Consider the following 19846-nt stretch of genomic DNA (forward strand, 5'->3'; position numbering starts at 1 on the left):
GAACATTTACAAATAAAAAAAAACGGTTGAGGACTACTGAATTATAAGGCATTTGTAGAATCGGCCTCATGTCTTAACTCATTGAGTGCCAATCCCGAACTAGTTCGGCTTTATTATCGCATCCCAGAGTGCCGATCCCGAACTAGTTCGGCTTTTTAATTAAAAAAAAATATATATATATATATATTTTTTTTTTTTCAAAGAATTTTTTTTTGTCCTCTGTTTACAGAGGACGATATTTGCAGATATTTGCTGATATTTACCATCCACTCCAATGCAATCCAGGATCTTTAGAGCTCATTTTCTCTGTTTCTTCTCCCATTCATTAGGTGTGCAATAGGGCTGTAATCTAGCCCTGTTTTAGGGATTCGAACTAAGGGGGGATTTTCCGAACGGACCATCAAACCTTCGATGGTTCGTTTGGTTCACCGAACCATCGAACGTACTGTACCTTTAACCAGCTAAAACAGTGTAGGAAATGTGTTAAATGCGCTGTTTTAACCATTGAAAACGTGTGGATGCGTGGCCGCATTAACACGTAGGCTAACACTTGGAAAATCCAACCCAATCGGAGAAAATGTTGCGCAGTTTGTTGACGAACAGGCTCAATGTATAGCGGAGTTGCACGGATGATGATTAGACTTGGTGATTGCGTCGGAGCGCGTTGCTTTCGGGCTGAACTGGTCACGATGTAACAACCCCAGAAATCGCATTATAGATCCTTTTGGGGGTTGCAATTAAATCCATCTTTGCTCATGCTTAGGAGAAAGGCTGTTTAATATTTGGGTGCGTGGGTGGGTGTTCGCTGTTCAGAGCACACACAAGTCTCTCTCTGCCCAGCTCAGAGTGCTGCCTCTCTCACTCTACTGTCTGTCATCAAGCGTGTGTCAGCGAGGCTGGTTCGCAGGAGCGGAATTGGAATTGGAGCGGAGGACGGTCCTTGATCGCTCCAAGCTGTTCTGGTGCATTTTATAACTACGGTCACCATTAACTGTTAGTGTTTACCGGTAGGCCGCCTAACTTATTTAGTATTTGGCTATCTCTACTACTGTGATATTCTGAATAGGCCTATCACATTCTGATAATTATTTTTCGTGTAAAAAAAAAAGAAGAAAAAAAAAGAAAAAAACCTGAACCCATTAATTTCGAACTTCGAACGAACGTTCGAATCCCCAAAGGTTCGCTTGCAGCCCTAGTGTGCAAGGTTTAATCATGGCTAAGTTGACGAAAATCTAAAATGCTTGGTAGCCAATAGCTAACTTCAAGCTAACTTCATCCTCTTTCTGTACATGCACAAAGGAAAGTGTTCTGGCAAGTCATGGCTCCAGGGCTTGGGCATGCATTACCAGCATATCTCCATTATTCTCTGGTCACTGGGCACCCTCTAGTGGTGATAGGCTGGCATTAAATGAGTTTTAATGGGTTAAACATTATCATGACGTGTGAAATTTCTCTCAGCAAAGACACATTGTTGTCTACTGTTGTGTGCCTGTTCTAAAGCATATTAATAACGGTTTTCAGAGTGCCCCAGTCCAAAATTCTGCGTGAAGATCAGAGTCACAACATGTATGTGGCCGGCTGCACAGAGGTTGAGGTGAAGTCCACAGAAGAGGCTTTTGAAGTCTTCTGGAAGGGTGAGTCTCTATAACTAGTTGGCTAAATGTCGGGCAGAAACCTTGTTATCTCCAAGTTTCAAATGTGTACGTTTTTCACAAGGTAAAGCCCTGCTTCATCATACAAGGCCGTCGCACAAAGGTAGTGAAAACAGCAGATCTACAAGCACACAACGCCTCGCACCGCGAGGCGTTGTGTGCTTGTAGATCGGCTGTTTTCACTAGTTTAAATCATTTTTAAAATGATAAATGCAAAACGAACAGTTTTGGACATACAAGGTTTTCACCCGACAACGACGATATGTTAGTCATACAGGGCCATTACACTAAAAAATGCTCACGGCATATTGTTTTCCCAGGTCAAAAGAAAAGAAGAATAGCCAATACTCAGCTGAACCGTGAGTCCAGTCGCTCCCACAGTGTCTTCACAGTGAAACTGGCACAGGCTCCGCTTGATGCTGACGGGGATCACATTCTCCAGGTGAACACACTTAGTAGGCAATCCCATTTAGCAACACGTTGAACAACACTTTGTTGCACATAAAATCTGGTTTTAATTGCGTTTGAGTATCTGGCACTCGTAATTCTAACTTGTTGCTGTTTTGTATTGCAGGATAAGAACCAGGTGAACGTGAGTCAGCTGTGTCTGGTGGACCTGGCTGGCAGTGAGCGCACCAGCAGGACCAGAGCCGAGGGCAATCGCCTCCGTGAAGCCGGTCAGTTCACTGTGTGCTACTGTGCTTTCTCTTGTGCAGACTTACCATGTATACAGTCAGGGTTCCCACGGTCATGAAATTCCTGGAAATATTTTGAAATTAGAAAAATATTTTTCCAGTACTGGAAAAGTTTTGGAATTTATCAAAGGTCCTGGACAAATTAAACATTGGCCAAATTGTCAAATATTAGAGGCAGAAATTGTGAAAATAGCAGATCTACATGCTCACAATGCCTCGCAGCACGAGGCATTGTGAGCATGTAGATCGGCTATTTTCACAATAGAACCGTGTTATACAAAATTCCTCAACTCGTAGTGCTCGTCAGGGTGAGGGGTCCCCAGTTCAAATATGCTTATTTCGGGGGTCACAGGCATGGCCTGAAAAGGTTGAGAACCACTGGCATACACTACCTGTCTTTGGGCATTGCGCATAGGTGTAAGCGACCTGTTATTAAGCTGAATTATTGTTATATAGTCCTGGAAATTGGGTTAAATATTCTGGAAAAGTGTTGGAAAAGTTTTGGAAATTAATTTTTAAAAATGTGTGGGAACCCTGGAAGCTGAGTACCCCCTTCCCCTGACTATAGCGTTTCTGCTGTAATCAAAAGTCCAGTTCCAATGCCAATATGTTCAAAAATAAAACGGCGTAATGCCAAATATACATTGATTTCTATTCAATAATAGTTGTACTAGTCGAGTTATTGATGTAATTTGATTTAACAATTTACAGATGAGCAGGTTCACGGCTGGGCTACACCAAAAAATGTGCGCATATGCGCGTACTGTCCGTGAAGACGCTCGCGTATGCGTAAACGCTCCAGGCTACACCAAGGAGGGAGTATATGTGAGGAAGACCAGATAGTCTGTGTACAAAGCGCATACACATGCTTAAAAAATAGAACCGATCCTATTCTTAGGGAATGCGTATCCGTGGTTCGCGCTATCCGTACGCCTGGTGTAGCCGGCTGAATTGATAAACATTGGATCTATCCAAAACGCGCATACGCGTGCACAACCCGTATATGCACGCATACGCACTGACGCGCGCAAAACGGCTTGGTGTAGCCCGGCCGTCACAAAGTCTGTTAATGTTTTATCATTAACCATAACAGTAAAATACATATTCCCATTTTCTATTTTTTTTCTCCTGTACCCCTAGGGGTACACAATCTACACATACCCCCATTTGAGAGCTATACCCCCATTAGACTATAAAATAACAATGGATTTGCTGCATTACCTTGGGCTGTCCTTGCTTACTGTAAGTCGCTCTGGGTTGAGAGCGTCTGCTTAAATGCCTAAATTGTGATGTCCAAAACACAGGCAACATCAACCAGTCTCTGATGACCCTGCGCACGTGTATAGAGGTTCTGCGAGAGAACCAGATGTATGGGACAAATAAGGTCGGTGTTTGTATATTTTATACTTATATATTACGCTCTCTTGGGTTTTTTCTCAGTAACGGTGGTTGGTTCTCACTGACTGATCCTCCTCTTTTGAGCAGATGGTGCCGTACAGAGACTCAAAAGTCACACATCTGTTCAAGAACTACTTTGACGGTGAAGGAAAGGTCCGGATGGTAGTGTGCGTGAACCCCAAAGCTGATGATTATGAAGAAACTATGGTAAGACTGGTTCACTTGCAGTGTAAAATACGGGTACACATTATTGTGTATCATTATTTTATGCTTTAACCCATTCAGGCCGGGAACACATTTTGCTGTTTGGGAGGGGCTTTACAGTACATGTACAGTATGTAGCAACATATTTGTTTTGTAGGCTAATTTCTGATTTAGCCCTATTCTATAGGTTAGGCCTAAATGGGTTAACTATTGAAAAAAATAGCAGATATTACAAGCTCACTGCGAGCTTGTAGATCTGCTATTTTTGAAAAATCGTGAAATTTAGAATTCTTTAAGTGTCTTTTGAATCCTTCTAAGGTTTTTTTGAAAAACCTATGTTTCCATGTCAGCAATCTGGCGAGCCATCATCAAAGAAAAGGTCCTTTTCACTTAACTGGAGCTCAGTTAGTCTGTTCTTGAGAGACTACTGTGTCATTGGTTCTCAAACCTTTTCATGTGAAGGACCCCCAAACTGATATTTATTTGGCCACGGACCCGCATCTCAAAATATCTAGTTCCAGGGACCACCCCGAAGCAAAATCTGAGTTACAAACGGTCGCTTTAAAAATACATATATTCAAAGATTTGCACACATTTTCACGATTTTTTCAAAAAATAGCAGATCTACAAGCTCGCAGCGCGGCACTCGGTGCCGCGCTGTGAGCTTGTAGATCTGCTATTTTTCAATAGTTAAAGCATTCAATAATCCCAGGCCTAAAATGGGTTAAAATCAACAAAAAGTTGTATATTCCTAAGAATGATTTGTCCGACAATTTGTTTGTCAGCAGTAATAAACATTGCCGTGGTTGTTTTGTGTGTTGCAGCTGGTCATGCGATTCGCAGAGATGACCCAGGAAGTGGAAGTGGCCCGGCCGGTAGACCGGCCAATCTGTGTCCTGGCGTCTGGACGCAGACACAGGAACCAGGCCTTCAGGGAAGAGCTGTCGCGCAACCTGGAGGAGCGTGGGGGACCCTGCAACCCTGGTAATGTTGCTTTTACAGACTGTACAGGGTTCCCACGGTCATGAAATTCCTGGAAATATTTTGAAATTTGAAAAAAATATTTTTCCAGTACTGGAAATGTTTTGTAATTGATCAAGGGTCCTGGAAGGTCCTGGAAAAAATAGCTATGCATTGTCTTTGGTTATTGATTTTGTTAATACCTCTGAAATGACAAATTTAACATTGGCCATTGGGTGTTGCGCTCTGAAAATGGCAGAGCTACAAGCTCACAACACGTGGCGTTGAGACTTGAGAGCTTGTAGATCGGCTATTTTCAGCATGCAACCAAGTGTAAAATGAGGCATTACGATGCAATCAAGGCCCACCAAAACACATTTGTTGACATCAACTGTAGATTTAGTCGACTAAATATAATTTAGATTTTGGTCTGACTAAAACTAAATGAAATTTGATTCAAAAGACTGACTAAAACTAAAATCTAAATTTGCTGAACATTCACTGTTAACAGATGACCCATCATTGCTGAGTCGGCTCTTTGAGAGCCTTCCTCCCATGCCTCCTTGTGAGCTGATGGACCCTACAGATGACCAGACTCTGCCCCGCCTCATAGAGGTCCTGGAGAAAAGGATTCGCATCCGACAAATGACGATGGAGCAATTAAACAACACCGGTAAGGATCAAGAGTGTTTTTCGTCACCGCGGTAGCCTGGTACCGTAGCTACAGTATAGTTTACTGTACAACGCGTCAAACGCATCGATGGGCACACGTAGACATCAAAGAGATTGACGCGTTGACATAGGGCTGTCACAATTATTACATAATCGTCTAATCGTGATTATTTGACATTATCGCAATTATTTTGTCATAATCGTCATAATCGTGAATGTTGAAATGTCAGAAATAGTGGAAATAGCAGATCTACAAGCTTGCAACGCGTTGTGAGCTTGTAGATCGGCTATTTCCACTATCAATGTTATTTTTTAAGTAGTAAGTTGTCAAATATGTCAGTAATGTATTTGTATATTTAGGTTATGTGTCATATCTACCATATGCAACTTCAAAGCCTAAAAGCCAAACAGAAATGTAATTATCAACGACAAATACACAATTAAATCGTTAATCGCCAATTATTTGAGTGACAATTAATCGTCATGTGAAATTTCATATGGTGACAGCCCTACGTTGACACCTCGTGGGCATCCGATGAGTTGATAAATAAAACAAAACTAAGATTCCTTAAATTGGAAAACAAATGAAGTAGTGACAATAGCAGACAAATGGCGCAACGAGTTGTCAGTTTGTAGATCTGCTATTTTCACTAGTTTAGGTCCCAGGCGAATGTCTAATTTCTCATTTGGGTCAGAGGCGAAAAGGTTTGCGAGCCACTCTAATATACATTCTAATAGTTTAAACGATTGCCTATGTGTTCACTTCATAGCCATTCTAATAGTTTAAACGATTGCCTATGTGTTCACTTCATAGCAAACATGTTGAGGAACAGGCAGAACGACTTTGACAGCCTTGCTTCGACCAAGGATAACCTCATCCACGACCAGAGGACCAAGCTGGAAGAGAAAGACAAAATCGTGTCAAATCAGAAGGCAGAGATGGAACGATTGGAGAAGAAATCCAAAATGCTGGAATACAAGGTTTGGCCTGCCATTACTACCTTTTCATAGTATGCCTTTTCTAAAAAGAAAATGGAGCGCAACATGTAGTGAACACTTTGAATGCCATACGTTTGCCATAACTATTTGCTGCCAAGGCTTTTTCCTATTGTATTTACCTGTTTCTCGGCGGCTCCGTGTACCCGTCCCGGCGCATGCACATTGTGTGCGCGAAGGTTTCCGATTCACGGCCACCGAAAGTCCTTTCTTTCACACAGAGAAGAAAAAAATGCAACCACGAAGATCCGTGTGTAAGTTATGGTCTGTAGAAAATGGGCCCTTTTAACCAAACGTGTGATATGGGAAAAGAAGGCGAGATATATGCATTTCTCTGCAGCCAAAATGAACACAACTCAATGGGCGCCGGAAGTCACCGGATGTAGTATTCCGCGAGGCATCATGGGAAATTGAGTCCCCTCACTCACTGCTGCCAGCGCAGTGGCTACCAGTTAACCATGGTAACCAGTTAATGCATCAGCTAACGTGTTAACGGGGCGGCAGCACATAGATATAAAAAGCTAGATGCCTCATTGGCCACTGCAGTTCATTGGAGCGACGAGCAACAACTGGAGAGCGGACGTTCACAATTGCCGGAGACCACGCGGTCAGTCATGTGACTACTAGCCAATCACAGCGTGTATTTTTCGTGACTTATTAATCCATCCATTTCCTGATGTTGCGCGGCTGCGCAGCTCAGCTGTTCTTACAGGCTGTGTACGTAAAGGCCCGCCCCACCTGCCTCTGATTGGCCAACAACTTCTGGTGTCTGTGACGCACGTGGAAGTGGGAAACCACCGGTCGCCGAGTCCCACGATCTCACGCGTCAGAGCCAAAGGGGGCGTCTACCTTTCTATGTCTATGCGGCAGCACTTCACGCGGGGGAATTGTTAACACATGTGGGAACGTGTGGCACTCCAGGTGTTAAAACATTTTTGATATATTTTTGTTCTTGTTTAAAACTTTGTAACGCTCCTCGTTCTTCAGATCGACATCCTGCAGAAGACCACCAACATCTACGAGGAGGACAAGCGCACGCTGACGCAGGAGTTGGAGACGCGCGAGCACAGGCTGCAGTCAGAGTTTGCGGAGAGGCGGCGCTTGGAGCAGCGCATGCAGGGCGTGGTCGTTGACACCAAGATGAAGTGGGAGAAGGAGTGTGTAAGTTGACAGACATGGTGTATTTTTAACACCACATGGTTTGAATTAAAATATTTATCATAATTTGAGTTTTGGGGATGGGTGGCTCAAAATATTTCCTTATATTAAGGGTCTCAAACCTGTTTAGTTTGTAGGTTTCTATTCAGTTAACTTTGTTTTTTGCAACGCTTTGTGAGCTTGTAGATCTGCTATTTTCAGAGCGCAACCAAACAAAATGAATTGTTCTCCACTAGTCCCTCCCTAACATTTTTAGCTTTTATTTGAACGGTCATCTCGGTTTTAGTCATCATAACGTTTTTTATTTAGTGAGAAAAGGTAGTCGACCAACATTTTTCGTCATGTTTGTAATCGAAATGAACACCGTTTGCGCGTTCCTCCCGTCTCACAGGACAGGAGAGTGAACGCCAAGCAGGTGGAGATGCAGAACAAACTGTGGGTCAAGGATGAGAAGTTGAAGCAGTTGAAGGCCATCGTGACGGAGGGCAGCGGCAGTTCAACCACCGATCAACTAGAAACACCCAAGCGACCCGCCAGAGAGAGGGACCGCAGCGCCGCCCCACCACAGAAGAGGTCCGCCTCGCCATCAGCCACGCCCGTAAGTCATTTGTTGTCGTTTACACCGGTTCTATTGTCGTTGATGTTGAACGGTGTCTGTGCGTTAAGTAAATGTTGTAGGGTACAGGGATGTTGAACCGCCTTCAGCGTAGTGAGTACCTGGGACCATGGGTGATTGTTCAAGTGGGTCCCGACTCCCAGGGTAATTGAGTAGGTTTCTTCTTATCAACACTAGGGGTGGCAAGAATCTTGCGATGCAATACATGATACTTGGGTCACGATGCAATAGTATCACGATATATTGCAAATCTTTGCGATACGATACTATTGCGATATATCAGCTTTAAAAGCCGAAGGCGCTGCTCTAATGGTGTTGCTTTCGTTGTTCGCAGCCATTTTCTCGAGAGACCTCACTCACTGAACGTGGGAAGGGGAAGTAGCTACTAAAGTACAGTGACATCTAGAGGCAGCGGAGTGTCAGGACCGGACTTCTACCATTGGTTCCTATGCATGGGAACATATTTTATTTTCCTCCAAGTATCGCGATACTATGGCCTGAAGTATTGATACAGTATTGGCCAATAAACTATTGCGATGTATTGCCAATTGCCATATCGATTATATTGCCCACCCCTAATCGACACACAGCAATCTATCGAGTCAGGGTTTGTCTGTCACCGGTTAGCAAGGGAGAGCTTGTAATCTGCAAACGGCTGGCTTTTAAATCTTCAAATCTTGCAGGGCCAGTGACTGTTTAAGGTTAGAAAAGCCCAGACCCTCCTTAAATTAAAACCTTTAATTATTGCCACTTCCTTCCATTTGTATTCAATTCATTGATATCCCTATTCCTGTATCATGTCAGATCATCACGTTTCAGCCTGGTGTTAAAAGTTTTCTTTTGATTTCAGCACACACGTGTTATCACGGGAAAACGGTGTCACGTGTTATCACGGGAAAACGGTGTATGTCCCATGGACACATCCATACTGAGTCTTGTATTTTGTGTCAGATGCAGGATGTGTACCGTTCAACATCACTGAAGATATCTTTCATCTTTATTTGTGATTTGTCATTTGCATGAACCTCAGCGTCTTCTGCTTAATTCCATTTCACGTTTGTACTCTTTGAGGAAAACCCATGTATCTTCAATACTCGCCTAGGGCTGTCACGATTATGACATTTTACATGACGATTAATTTTCTCTCAAATAATTGCGATTAACGATTTAATTGTGTTTTTGTCGTTGACAATTACATTTCTGTTTGGCTTGTAGGCTTTGAAGTTGCACATGGCAGATATGACACATAACCTTAAATATACAATGAAATTACTGACATATTTGACAACTTTATACTTAAAAAAGAACATTGATAGTGGAAATAGCTCGCGATGCGACGCGTTGTGAGCTTGTAGATCTGCTATTTCCACTATCTTTGACTTTCTTAAAAATATATGAACATTTTTCAACATGGAAACGATTATGACGATTATGAAAAATAATCACGATTAGACGATTATGTAATAATTGTGACAGCCCTATACTCGCCCCCCTCCCCTTCCTTCACTCACTTTTTAGGACATGCGCCAAACTCCTTTCTGCCAAAACCCAGCCAACCTTAGAGCAGGTCAGGAGCCCTACCCCACCTCCTGCTCCATCACCAGCAGCACCACCACCACCTCTACAAGTAGTCTCTCAGTAGCCTCTTGCATCTCTGACTGGGAGCAGAGGCTCCCTGTAGACCCCAGACAGGGTAGGCAGCCTGGAACGGTTACCCCCCAGTACGGAAGCAGCAGTGTTGGGCGCAGGAGAGGCCAGCGCTGGGCCACAGACGCTGAGACCCCTGGCGGCAGGCCCTATGGGTCAAACCTAGAGTCAGGCCCCAGGGTTAGTGAGTTTCAACTATTCCTGTAGAATGTCCACGTTAAGGCGTGTTCATGTAGTCTGCCGTCTGTAAAATGCATCCGTAGTACACAAAGTAGATGCCTGTGCTCGTTCTGATTATGTTGGTGACATGTTGCATTCTGTCCACCATAGTTGCTTTTACAGGGTTCCCACGGTTATGAAATTCCTGGAAATATTTTGAAATTAGACAAATATTTTTCCAGTACTGGAAAAGTTTCTGAATTGATCAAGGGTCCTGGAAGGTCCTGGAAAAAATAGCTATGCATTGTCTTAGGTTATTGATTTTGTTAATACCTCTGAAATGACAAATTAAACATTGGTCAAATTGTCAAATATTAGAGTCAGAAATTGTGAAAATTATTTTCACAATAGAACCGTGTTATACAAAATTCCTCAACTCTTAGTGCTCGTCAGCGTGCCGGGTCCCCAGTTAAAACATGATTATTTCGGGGGTCACGGCCTGAAAAGATTGAGAACCACTGGCATACACTACCTGTCTTTGGGCATTGCGCATAGGAGTAAGCGACTTGTTATTGAGCTGAATTATTGTTATATAGTCCTGGAAATTGGGTTAAATATTCTGGAAAAGTTTTGGAAATGAATTTGTAAAAATGTGTGGGAACCCTGTTGTAGTCTGCCGTCTGTAAAATGCATCCGTAGTACACAAAGTAGATGCCTGTGCTCGTTCTGATTATGTTGGTGACATGTTGCATTCTGTGACTGTCCACCATACACCAACACGGAGCTTTGTCATCAGCGCGTCATAGCTGGGGGCGGAGTCAAGCGTGGGGGAAATATTTAACAACCCCCATTAGTAGAATGGGGTTTTCTGTGTTTTCAAATCCGATTTTTTTTTTTATAGTATAGCGATGTTTTAATTAATTGCAATGTCTTACATTGATTCCTTGGTTGCCAATGGACAAAAAATGATGCATTTAAAATTAAACGGCTTTGGGATTAAATATTGTCTGATATTATTAAGGACAGGTCGCATCATCAAAGACCATGGGTTATCTAGACTATCCGTCTGGTATTAGACACTGTTACATTTTTTTTTATGATAAATTAAACTTATCGTATCAAAAAACGAAAAGCATTAATTAATCAATGATGGTTATAGAGCACATTAAATGAATTCCAGTTGTCTACAGCCATTAACAGCTTGTTATCATGCAAGGATTTACACACTGACACAACGCAACACAACACAATCCTATCCTAAATAGTTTCAAACCTGCAGAAAATACTTTTAAACTGGCGTCGATCCTGCCATATATTCAAAGATCAGGTCTCTATCCTACTTGAACTCACTACGATGTGTTCTATAAACAACATTGACGACTTAACGACTGTTGTTTTTTGATATTAGAGTAAGTTTAATTGATCATATATTGTAATTGTGTCTCTACCAGGTGAAAGACATAATGTAAACAGGTTTTGTAGCATAGAGGGAAGAGGGGGACCACGGGTGCTTATATTGTGCAACTCTGACACATGCACGGGGGATAATCTGAGTCTGATTATAAACCACTTAATTACATTGATTCCTTACTGCAAATGCCTGGACAAAAAACTATCTGCAATAGCATCGGGATTAATTGTTGTCCTTATAGGACTGGTCGGATCAATGCCCTGGTTATCTGACTGATTTAATCACCTGGTAAGAGACACACTTTCACATTTTCATGAACATGATCAATTACACTAATCACGATATCAAAAAACAAAGGCCATTAATTCAGCAATGATGTTCATGGAACACGTACGGGAAGGACACAGGAGGAGGATGCCATTGTAAGTGTATTAGGCAATGGGAATGGATTTAGACCATATTCACGTTTCAAATCTATTGACGACTAATGGGCCTGGCTGTTGGATTTATATTGTGGCACGTTTAATTGATCATATCTCATATTAATATTAGTGTCTCTACCAGGATTGAAATGAACACTGCATGTGCAAACATGTTTTTTTTGTAACACAGGGAGTAGAGTAGATGGAGAGAAAAACAGATCTCCGATCTCATCTCATGGTTGTGTAACTTGGATAGCCTACAGAAACGACAGATCTCCATCTCAGTCAGTGCTTGTGTAATTTGCGGGGAATATATTAATCTGACTCTGATTACAAACCACTTGAACTCCGACTTCTATATCCTATATGCCAGGGAGAAGATAACCGGGGTCCAACCTATGTGCGAGCTTGTTGATTTTTGGCACGGCATAGATTGGCAAAAATAGATTTGGTGTAGTAGACTGAATATGTGGTCAACGTATAAAGAGTAAAATTGGGTCCCGTTTTATTCCAGAGGTTTTGATGAGGCAGGAGTAGTAGTTTAGACGAGGTGGCGAGGTACAGTAGCTCCGTGCTGCACAGCGGTGCGTTCAATCAATCAATCAGTCATCCATAATAGGCTTGTTATCTTAATAATAAGTGAACTTTACGACGGCGAGTGAACGATTGCGTTCCAGAAGTCCTTCTGATGGATTTTTCTTGGCTGTCGAGTGTTTTATCGTCCAAAAAAATCGCTCTGAACGTGATTAAAACGATAGTGTACTGTTTACGCTGTATTAACTCAATGGGGAAAGGCGGTTTGTTTTCCCCCACGCTCAAAGCGGATGTGACGTTTATGGGCGTTCCTTTCTAGCTCCGTGTTGGTGTATAGTTGCTTTTAGGTAGGGCAGATTGCACTGCCATGCTTGTACTGTAGAACTTCTAGACCTGCATCTATAGCCGCCGTACATGTGTCCGTCCGTATAGTACATAACTTCTTGATTCAAACTTGAAAACTGGGTGCTCAATCCTTTAAAGTAGATAATAATGATGGAAAAGATTTACTTTTTTTTTTGTGCCACGTGTATGTTTGGGGAAAAAAAACTACCTTCCTCAACGTGTGAAATTGTGTGCATTGGCAATTTCACAAACCATAGACCCCGGTGGGTCAAGAACTCGCTGAACGGATCTATTCCATCAAAGGAAGCTATGAATGCATACTATGTTAGTGAATGCTCCCCATTTCCCAAAATGCTATTTGATCTATCTGGGAAAGGATCTTTTTAAACATGCATTCAAAGGGACCCTTTCATGCCTTTTGAAATGTAATGGTTTATGCCAGTGGCTTTACTATTGGTATAAACTTAATTTCATATGTCTTTATATAAAATGATTTAAGCTGCATGCACCCACTTTCACCTTTCAGAATCACGCTTTCTTTTAATCCAAGAATGATATGAAAATAAATGCGTTGCTGGAGGATTAAAGCTATTCTCTCTTTGAACAGTTTTCTTGATTTGACTAAACAAAGTATAAGTACTCCAATTTGGAATCCAAAATGGTTTCATATTAATTCCGTTTATACTGTAGATCTTCCGGTAACGCTGATTTTCAAATCGCCAGCACTAACACTAGCTAAACAACACCGGCAGTAGCTACTAACTCCACTAAACCCTTTTGTGGCCCTAATTGCCTAATCATGTGAAATTAATATCCTGGTTTTTCTCTCTCACTTTGGGATTTGGTATCACCTCACCAGACGGCCCCGCCAGTCCGTCCGCGGCACAGACGCTCTCACTCGGCGGGCGGGGAGAAATGGGTAGACCACAAGCCACTGTCTAATTTGGACCTAGACACGGTCTTGCAGCCAAACTTGCCCAATGCAATCAGGGTGTCGGCCGCCAGTGAGAAAGCGCTGTCTAAATGCCACAAATATGTGCTCACACACCAGGAGCTTGCCTCCGATGGGGAGATTGAGACCAGGTTGATAAAGGTAAAATGGCATGACTCTTCACTCTTCTGGGGACTTAGGCCATGGCTACACGGAGCTGGATATTTCATATATCCAGGTTTTTCAGATATCCATTCCACATAGAAAAATATCTAGGTCCACACGGAGCTGGATATTTCATATATCCAGTTTTTTCAGATATCCACATAGAAAAATATCTCAGTCCACACGACAAAGATATCTAGGTCTAACAAGCACACACACGGTAAAGTCTTCAGAGATATCCGGGTTCCCTGTCTACACGGATCCAGTGAATCGGATATTTTTCAATGTCTTCACTTATTTATCCGGTTTAAAAAATATCCAGCTTTGCGGCCGAAATATCCAGCTTCATCATGTGGCTGCAAGCCCCAACAGCACAAAAAAATGTCTAGCTTCAGAAATATCCAGCTCTGTGTAGCTATGGCCTTAATCATTGTTTTAATTGTAATTTTGGCATATTTCATTTTAATTCTTGATTGAAATGATTTGTCTATTTCTAAGGGCTTTGTTGAGAATTGTCATTGTAGCAAGGCGGCTTAAAAAATGTTGTGACATTGGACTGTAATGTGCTTTCACTAAGGAGGACTTCATTTGCCACTTCAACCCATCTTCATATAATCGGTCCTCAACATATCGGACTGAATAGGAAAAGTGCTATTTTTTATTGTGACCATTATTGTCTCTTAGGAGGGCTGTGGAAAGTTCAGAAACTCATCTACCAGTGACATCGTCAGGCAGATTCTTTTTTAAAACAAGATTTCTGGGATAACTGCTCCTACATCTAATTTTGTCCAGCGCGAGTGTCGGTCTGTACGCACAGGGTCACATTGGCAAAGCTTTGTGGGATGCTTAAATAAATTAACTCCTAAATGGCTCACAGTCTTTTTTGCTATTTTATCATAAACATTAGTAAGGACCACATTATATGAAGATGGTTTGAAAAGTGAATTCGTCTTTAAGTGTGACTATGGTTGTTATTATTACGGTATTTCTTTTTTGTTTCTCTCTCTTATCGGAGTTTGTTTTCTTCCTCAGGGAGATGTCTTCAAAACGAGAGGAGGGGGTCAGTCTGTGCAGTTCACTGACGTTGAAACACTGAGACAGGAGTGTGCATCTGCTCCAAGGTACAATATTAAATATTATATTTCTAAGTAAGGGTGTTGTGTGTGTAAGTATATATGTAGTGGAAAGTTATTAGTTTGAAAAACCTTTTTCTTTGCAGGTTGTACTCGTCAGGCCTTAACTCAAAATACAGGCACATTTAACACCACTGAGTATTTGTTTATTTGAAAAGGATCCCCAATTAGCTGATGCCGTAGCAATCCGCTAGTCTTCCTGGGGTCCATACAAAGACATATTACAAATATATTTGAAAAAGCAATACAATAAAAGAAACACACAATAAAACACATTAAATAGCAGGAAATAACTTTTACAAATTAATTTATCCTGAAGCTATTCCTAACTGCTTTCCAGTAAATACCTGACCTCAGTACTTTTTTTCTTAAAGGACCTACACCATGAATTTTCACTTTTTCTATTTTAAAACCTTTTTTTGGGGTCCCACTGGCACCTTCTATCCTCACAAAGTCCTATTTCTGACCGTTGTGTCTTTCTCTGGTTTTGGGCAGACAGAGATGAAAAGCTTTCCACGGGTTCTCAGAACAGTGCTGTTCTGAGAGTTGACGAGAGTGACGTCACTCTCGGATTCCCGTTTTTTTTTTGAGTCAAAAAAAAAAAAAAAAAAAAAAAAAAAAAATTTTTTTTCAAAATTCTTTTTTTCAAAACTTTAAAAAATAAAAAAAAAAATTCAAATTTTTTTTTCAAAAATTTTTTTTTTTCAAAAAACTTCTTTTTTTTCTGGAAAAACCCCACTAGATGCGCCCCTGAGCAAACAGAGGCCGTTTTGGTATTGCAGCTGGAGAGCCTCATTATAGTAGAGCTAGAACAAACAAAAAGAATGGTCAGAGTGTTTTTTGAGGGTTAAAACCTGTCTAAGACTCAATTTTGAGCATATATTTATACAAAAAATATAGTTTTAAAAGCATGGTGTAGGCCCTTTAAAGGCTGATTTATTTTGAGTTAGACAAATGTTCAGTGGTAATTTGTTCCAATAGTCTATGGCTCTATAAATTACATTTTTTTCTATTGAATAAAAGGTTTGAACTAGGTACAATAATATGCTCATTAGCAGCATATCTAGTATTGTAAGAATGTCTGTTATTACAGTAGACCTGAGGCCCATTCCTAAACGCCTTCTAAATCCTGACTCAAGTTTTCTGAAAAAATAAAATAATAATAATAATATGTTGCTACATACTGTATATGGCAGCAACAACCCCAAAAGGGGTACCCGGATTGAAAGATATACTTGTGTATAGGGGGTCCTCGGTCTAAATGGGTTATATGATTAAACATTATGCTGCACACTGTTGCTTAAAAGGTTTACATTTCCCAGTGGGTTGATAAAATTAATTTAAAGGGATATTTCACTTTCGAAAAACTTCGTTGTTGTCATTTTATCGTTTAATCAGGCTTTTGGGAACACTCAGGACAGTTTTTGAATTGCTTGATTCAGTATTTAGATGTTTGCTTTCATTTTGCCCCTTTCCTATACGAACCCATTGAAACGTCAAACTCCATTTTAACCATGATGGATTCAATAAAAACACCCGTCCTTTTTTTCCTTCTGGTGACTCCTGACACCCTCTGAATACTTGAGCAGGCCATATTTTTGTTCGATAACTTTTTTTCCCATTTATTTATTACTTGGGGAAATGAAAAAGGAAGGGGGCAAATGGGGGGAAAATCAAATGTCTAAATACTGAATCAATTCAAAAACTGTCCTGGGTGTTCCCAAAAGCCTGATTAGACAAAACTATTATAGACGTCCAGGAAGTTATTGCTTTTACCACCCTTGAAAGTGTACATAATTTGCTGGTAAATCTATAGATTTCCCTTTTTTTTAATTTTCTGACCGTAACGGCATCGTATACTGTAAGGGCTGCTCAAAACTTGACGTTTTCCCCCTCCCATCCTCCATAACAGTCGCAAGAGGAGATCGGGGTCTGGAGATTATCCTGCAGGGGAGAACAATGAAAATGTGGTAAGCTGTCCCCTTTAAAGAAATCTTTTTTATTTGATTTTTTTTTCTTTACTGTCAAAGAAGCACAGCTGAGGCCTTTAAGTTTTCTCCATTGGTTCTCAAACGTTTTTAACTCGGGGCACCCCCAAGTAAATAACCTTTTCATCCCGACACCCCTGAATTGCACCCTGTCATATTACGCTACATAGATATGCATCTATCCCCCTATCCGTTTCCATTAGAAAAGACTGAAAATGACTTCATACTTGATGTTTAATAACTTGAACATCGGCATCCCAAAAATGTCCCTTCTACAAGCTCGCAACGTGACGTTCTTGTAGATGTGCTATTTTTGGTGACGAGTTGGTGTGGGGGGTCAAGTACAGTGTAACTCGGGTCTGTTTAACTGAAGTCATATTGATGAATTCCAAATAGTAAGTATTGTGCGGCACCCCTGGACTGGTGTCACGGCGCCCACTTTGATAAACCCTGTTCTACACAGTTGTCGTTTGTTCAGGCCTAATGGCCAGGGTTCCCACGGTCATGAAATTCCTGGAAATATTTTGAAATTAGAAACATATTTTTCCAGTACTGGAAACGTTTTGGAATTGATCAAGGGTCCTGGAAGGTCCTGGAAAATAGCTATGCATTGTCTTTGGTTATTTATTTTGTTAATGCCTCAAATTAAACACTGGCCAAATTGTCAAATATTAGAGGCAGAAATTGTGAAAATAGCAGATCTACATGCTCAAATCGCCTCGCTGTAGATCGGCTATTTTCACCGTGTTATACAAAATTCCTCTACTCTTAGTGCTCGTCAGGGTGCCGGGGGGTCTCCAGTTCAAATATGATTATTTCGGGGGTCACGGCCAGAAACGGTTGAGAACCACTGCCATACACTACCTGTCTTTGGGCATTGCGCATAGGAGTAAGCGACTCGTTATTCAGCTGAATTATTGTTATATAGTCCTGGAAATCGGGTTAAATATTCTGGAAAAGTTTTGGAAATTAATTGGTAAAGATGTGTGGGAACCCTGAATGGCCTGTAGTTCCATCTGCTTTTAAGAATATTCTCCATTGTTTTAATGTTTGATCTAAGCATGTCTTTGTCTAACATGTTTTCCGTCTCCCACAACGAATAGATTCCACATGTCAGTGTAACATCCGCTCAAGGCTATCAAAAGTAAGTGCCTCCAAATGCATGTACTAATATATGTACAGTTGGGTCGGAAACAACATAACTTCATATACCTGTAGTTATGCACAATGCAATCATCTTGTCTGTTCTGTTCCATTCTTCCAGACGCAGAAAACCGTAGAACACAGACAAGGAAGGCTTCTTATGTCTGTTCACTGCATTTTCCCCTTCCCCCTTTACTGTTAAATATTGGAATGCTGGATATTTTATGTATTGGAAGTTAGAGTATGCATCACTGAAAAGAATGAATCTTTTTTTTTTATTGTATTTTTCCGGATATTCTAGTTTTATTATTTTATTCATTGCTTCACTTGCTGTCTTTATCCATACCCAAAGACTGTATAAAGGAGTGCTATATTTGAATGCCAGTCTGATTGATGAGAACAAGGTTTTGCTTAAACTGATTCATAACTTTATTATGTGTATATATTATCTTTTTGTAGGAAATAAAGGGCATCTTTATATTTTCCTGAATAGAACAAAAATGGACTTGGTCAAATAAAGACGGAGTAAGTGCAAAAAACATAATTATCGCACCAATGGACTCTATTTTGACCGTGACCCCAACTTTGAATATGTCTTGAGTGATTTTTGTTTTTAAATACACAAGGTGGAGCAAAAGAGTTGTTCTAATGTTTAAAAGGGAAATCATTCCACAGGACTGGAGGCATCACCCTGCTGCTAAACCTCTGAAGCACTCGGCTCGTCTTGTTCCATTGATTTTGAAACCATTTAGAAATGTATGTCTTGGGAATGGATGGACTGAATGATATGTAGTTTTAAATTCATAGGATGATTGCCTCTTGCACAGTAGGGTACATGGATGTGAAAAGATAGTCTCCAAATTAGCCAAATTCTTCACAGAGCACTTGAGGAATGCATTGTAGTGTACTTTGTGTACAGCATCAATACGAATCACTGGCAAATGTTTCTGACGGAAGGACCACCTTAGTTGAATTTGATTATTGGATCTTTTCCTGCCTTTCATTGTGCAGATCAATGCCACAGAAAACCCCACTTTACTTGGCTCAGACACTAAAAGGCAGGGTTCCCACAGTCATGAAATTCCTGGAAATATTTTGAAATTGGAAAAATATTTTCCAGTACTCGAAAGGTTTGGGAATTGATCAAGGGTCCTGGAAAAAATAGCTATGCATTGTTTTTGGTTATTGATTTTGTTAATACCTCTGAAATGACAAATTAAACATTGGCCAAATTGTCAAATATTTGAGGCGTTGTGAGCATGTAGATAGGCTATTTTCACAATAAAACCGTGCTATACAAAATTCCTCAACTCTTCAAATATGATTATTTTGGGGGGTCACAGCCTGAAAAGGTTGAGAACCACTGGCATACACTACCTGTCTTTGGGCATTGCGCATAGGAGTAAGCGACTCGTTATTGAGCTGAATTATTGTTATATAGTCCTGGAAATTCGGTTAAATATTCTGGAAAGGTTTTGGAAAAGGTTTGGAAATTAATTGGTAAAGATGTTGGAACCCTGAAAAGGTGTGTTCTGTCTAAATGAATACCACTGAACATAACCACACCTCCCCCATAACCCACCATATTTCATACCTGAAAGTGCTCAGATATTGTTG

General features: G+C 40.9%; 1 protein-coding gene across 1 annotated transcript in view; it reads left to right on the forward strand.

Annotated features, from left to right (window-relative positions):
• The window catches only part of LOC308289134 (kinesin-like protein KIF23), a gene marked incomplete at its 5' end in the record, with an annotated part of 28415 nt that extends 9807 nt beyond the window's left edge, over positions 1-18608 (forward strand). The window contains 15 exons of the mRNA XM_080730717.1: positions 1522-1634; positions 1973-2094; positions 2227-2329; positions 3652-3731; positions 3833-3952; positions 4774-4933; positions 5421-5582; positions 6396-6562; positions 7565-7738; positions 8127-8333; positions 13729-13962; positions 14998-15086; positions 17011-17068; positions 18190-18230; positions 18351-18608. Coding sequence (XP_080586843.1) covers positions 1522-1634; positions 1973-2094; positions 2227-2329; positions 3652-3731; positions 3833-3952; positions 4774-4933; positions 5421-5582; positions 6396-6562; positions 7565-7738; positions 8127-8333; positions 13729-13962; positions 14998-15086; positions 17011-17068; positions 18190-18230; positions 18351-18366 — 1846 coding nt within the window. The 3' untranslated portion in view covers positions 18367-18608. The remainder of the gene's footprint in view (positions 1-1521; positions 1635-1972; positions 2095-2226; positions 2330-3651; positions 3732-3832; positions 3953-4773; positions 4934-5420; positions 5583-6395; positions 6563-7564; positions 7739-8126; positions 8334-13728; positions 13963-14997; positions 15087-17010; positions 17069-18189; positions 18231-18350) is intronic.
• Positions 18609-19846: the final 1238 nt, after the last annotated feature.

The sequence above is a fragment of the Nannobrachium achirus genome (assembly GCF_963921795.1).
Source record: "Nannobrachium achirus genome assembly, chromosome: 7".
Classification (NCBI taxonomy): Eukaryota; Metazoa; Chordata; class Actinopteri; order Myctophiformes; family Myctophidae; genus Nannobrachium; species Nannobrachium achirus.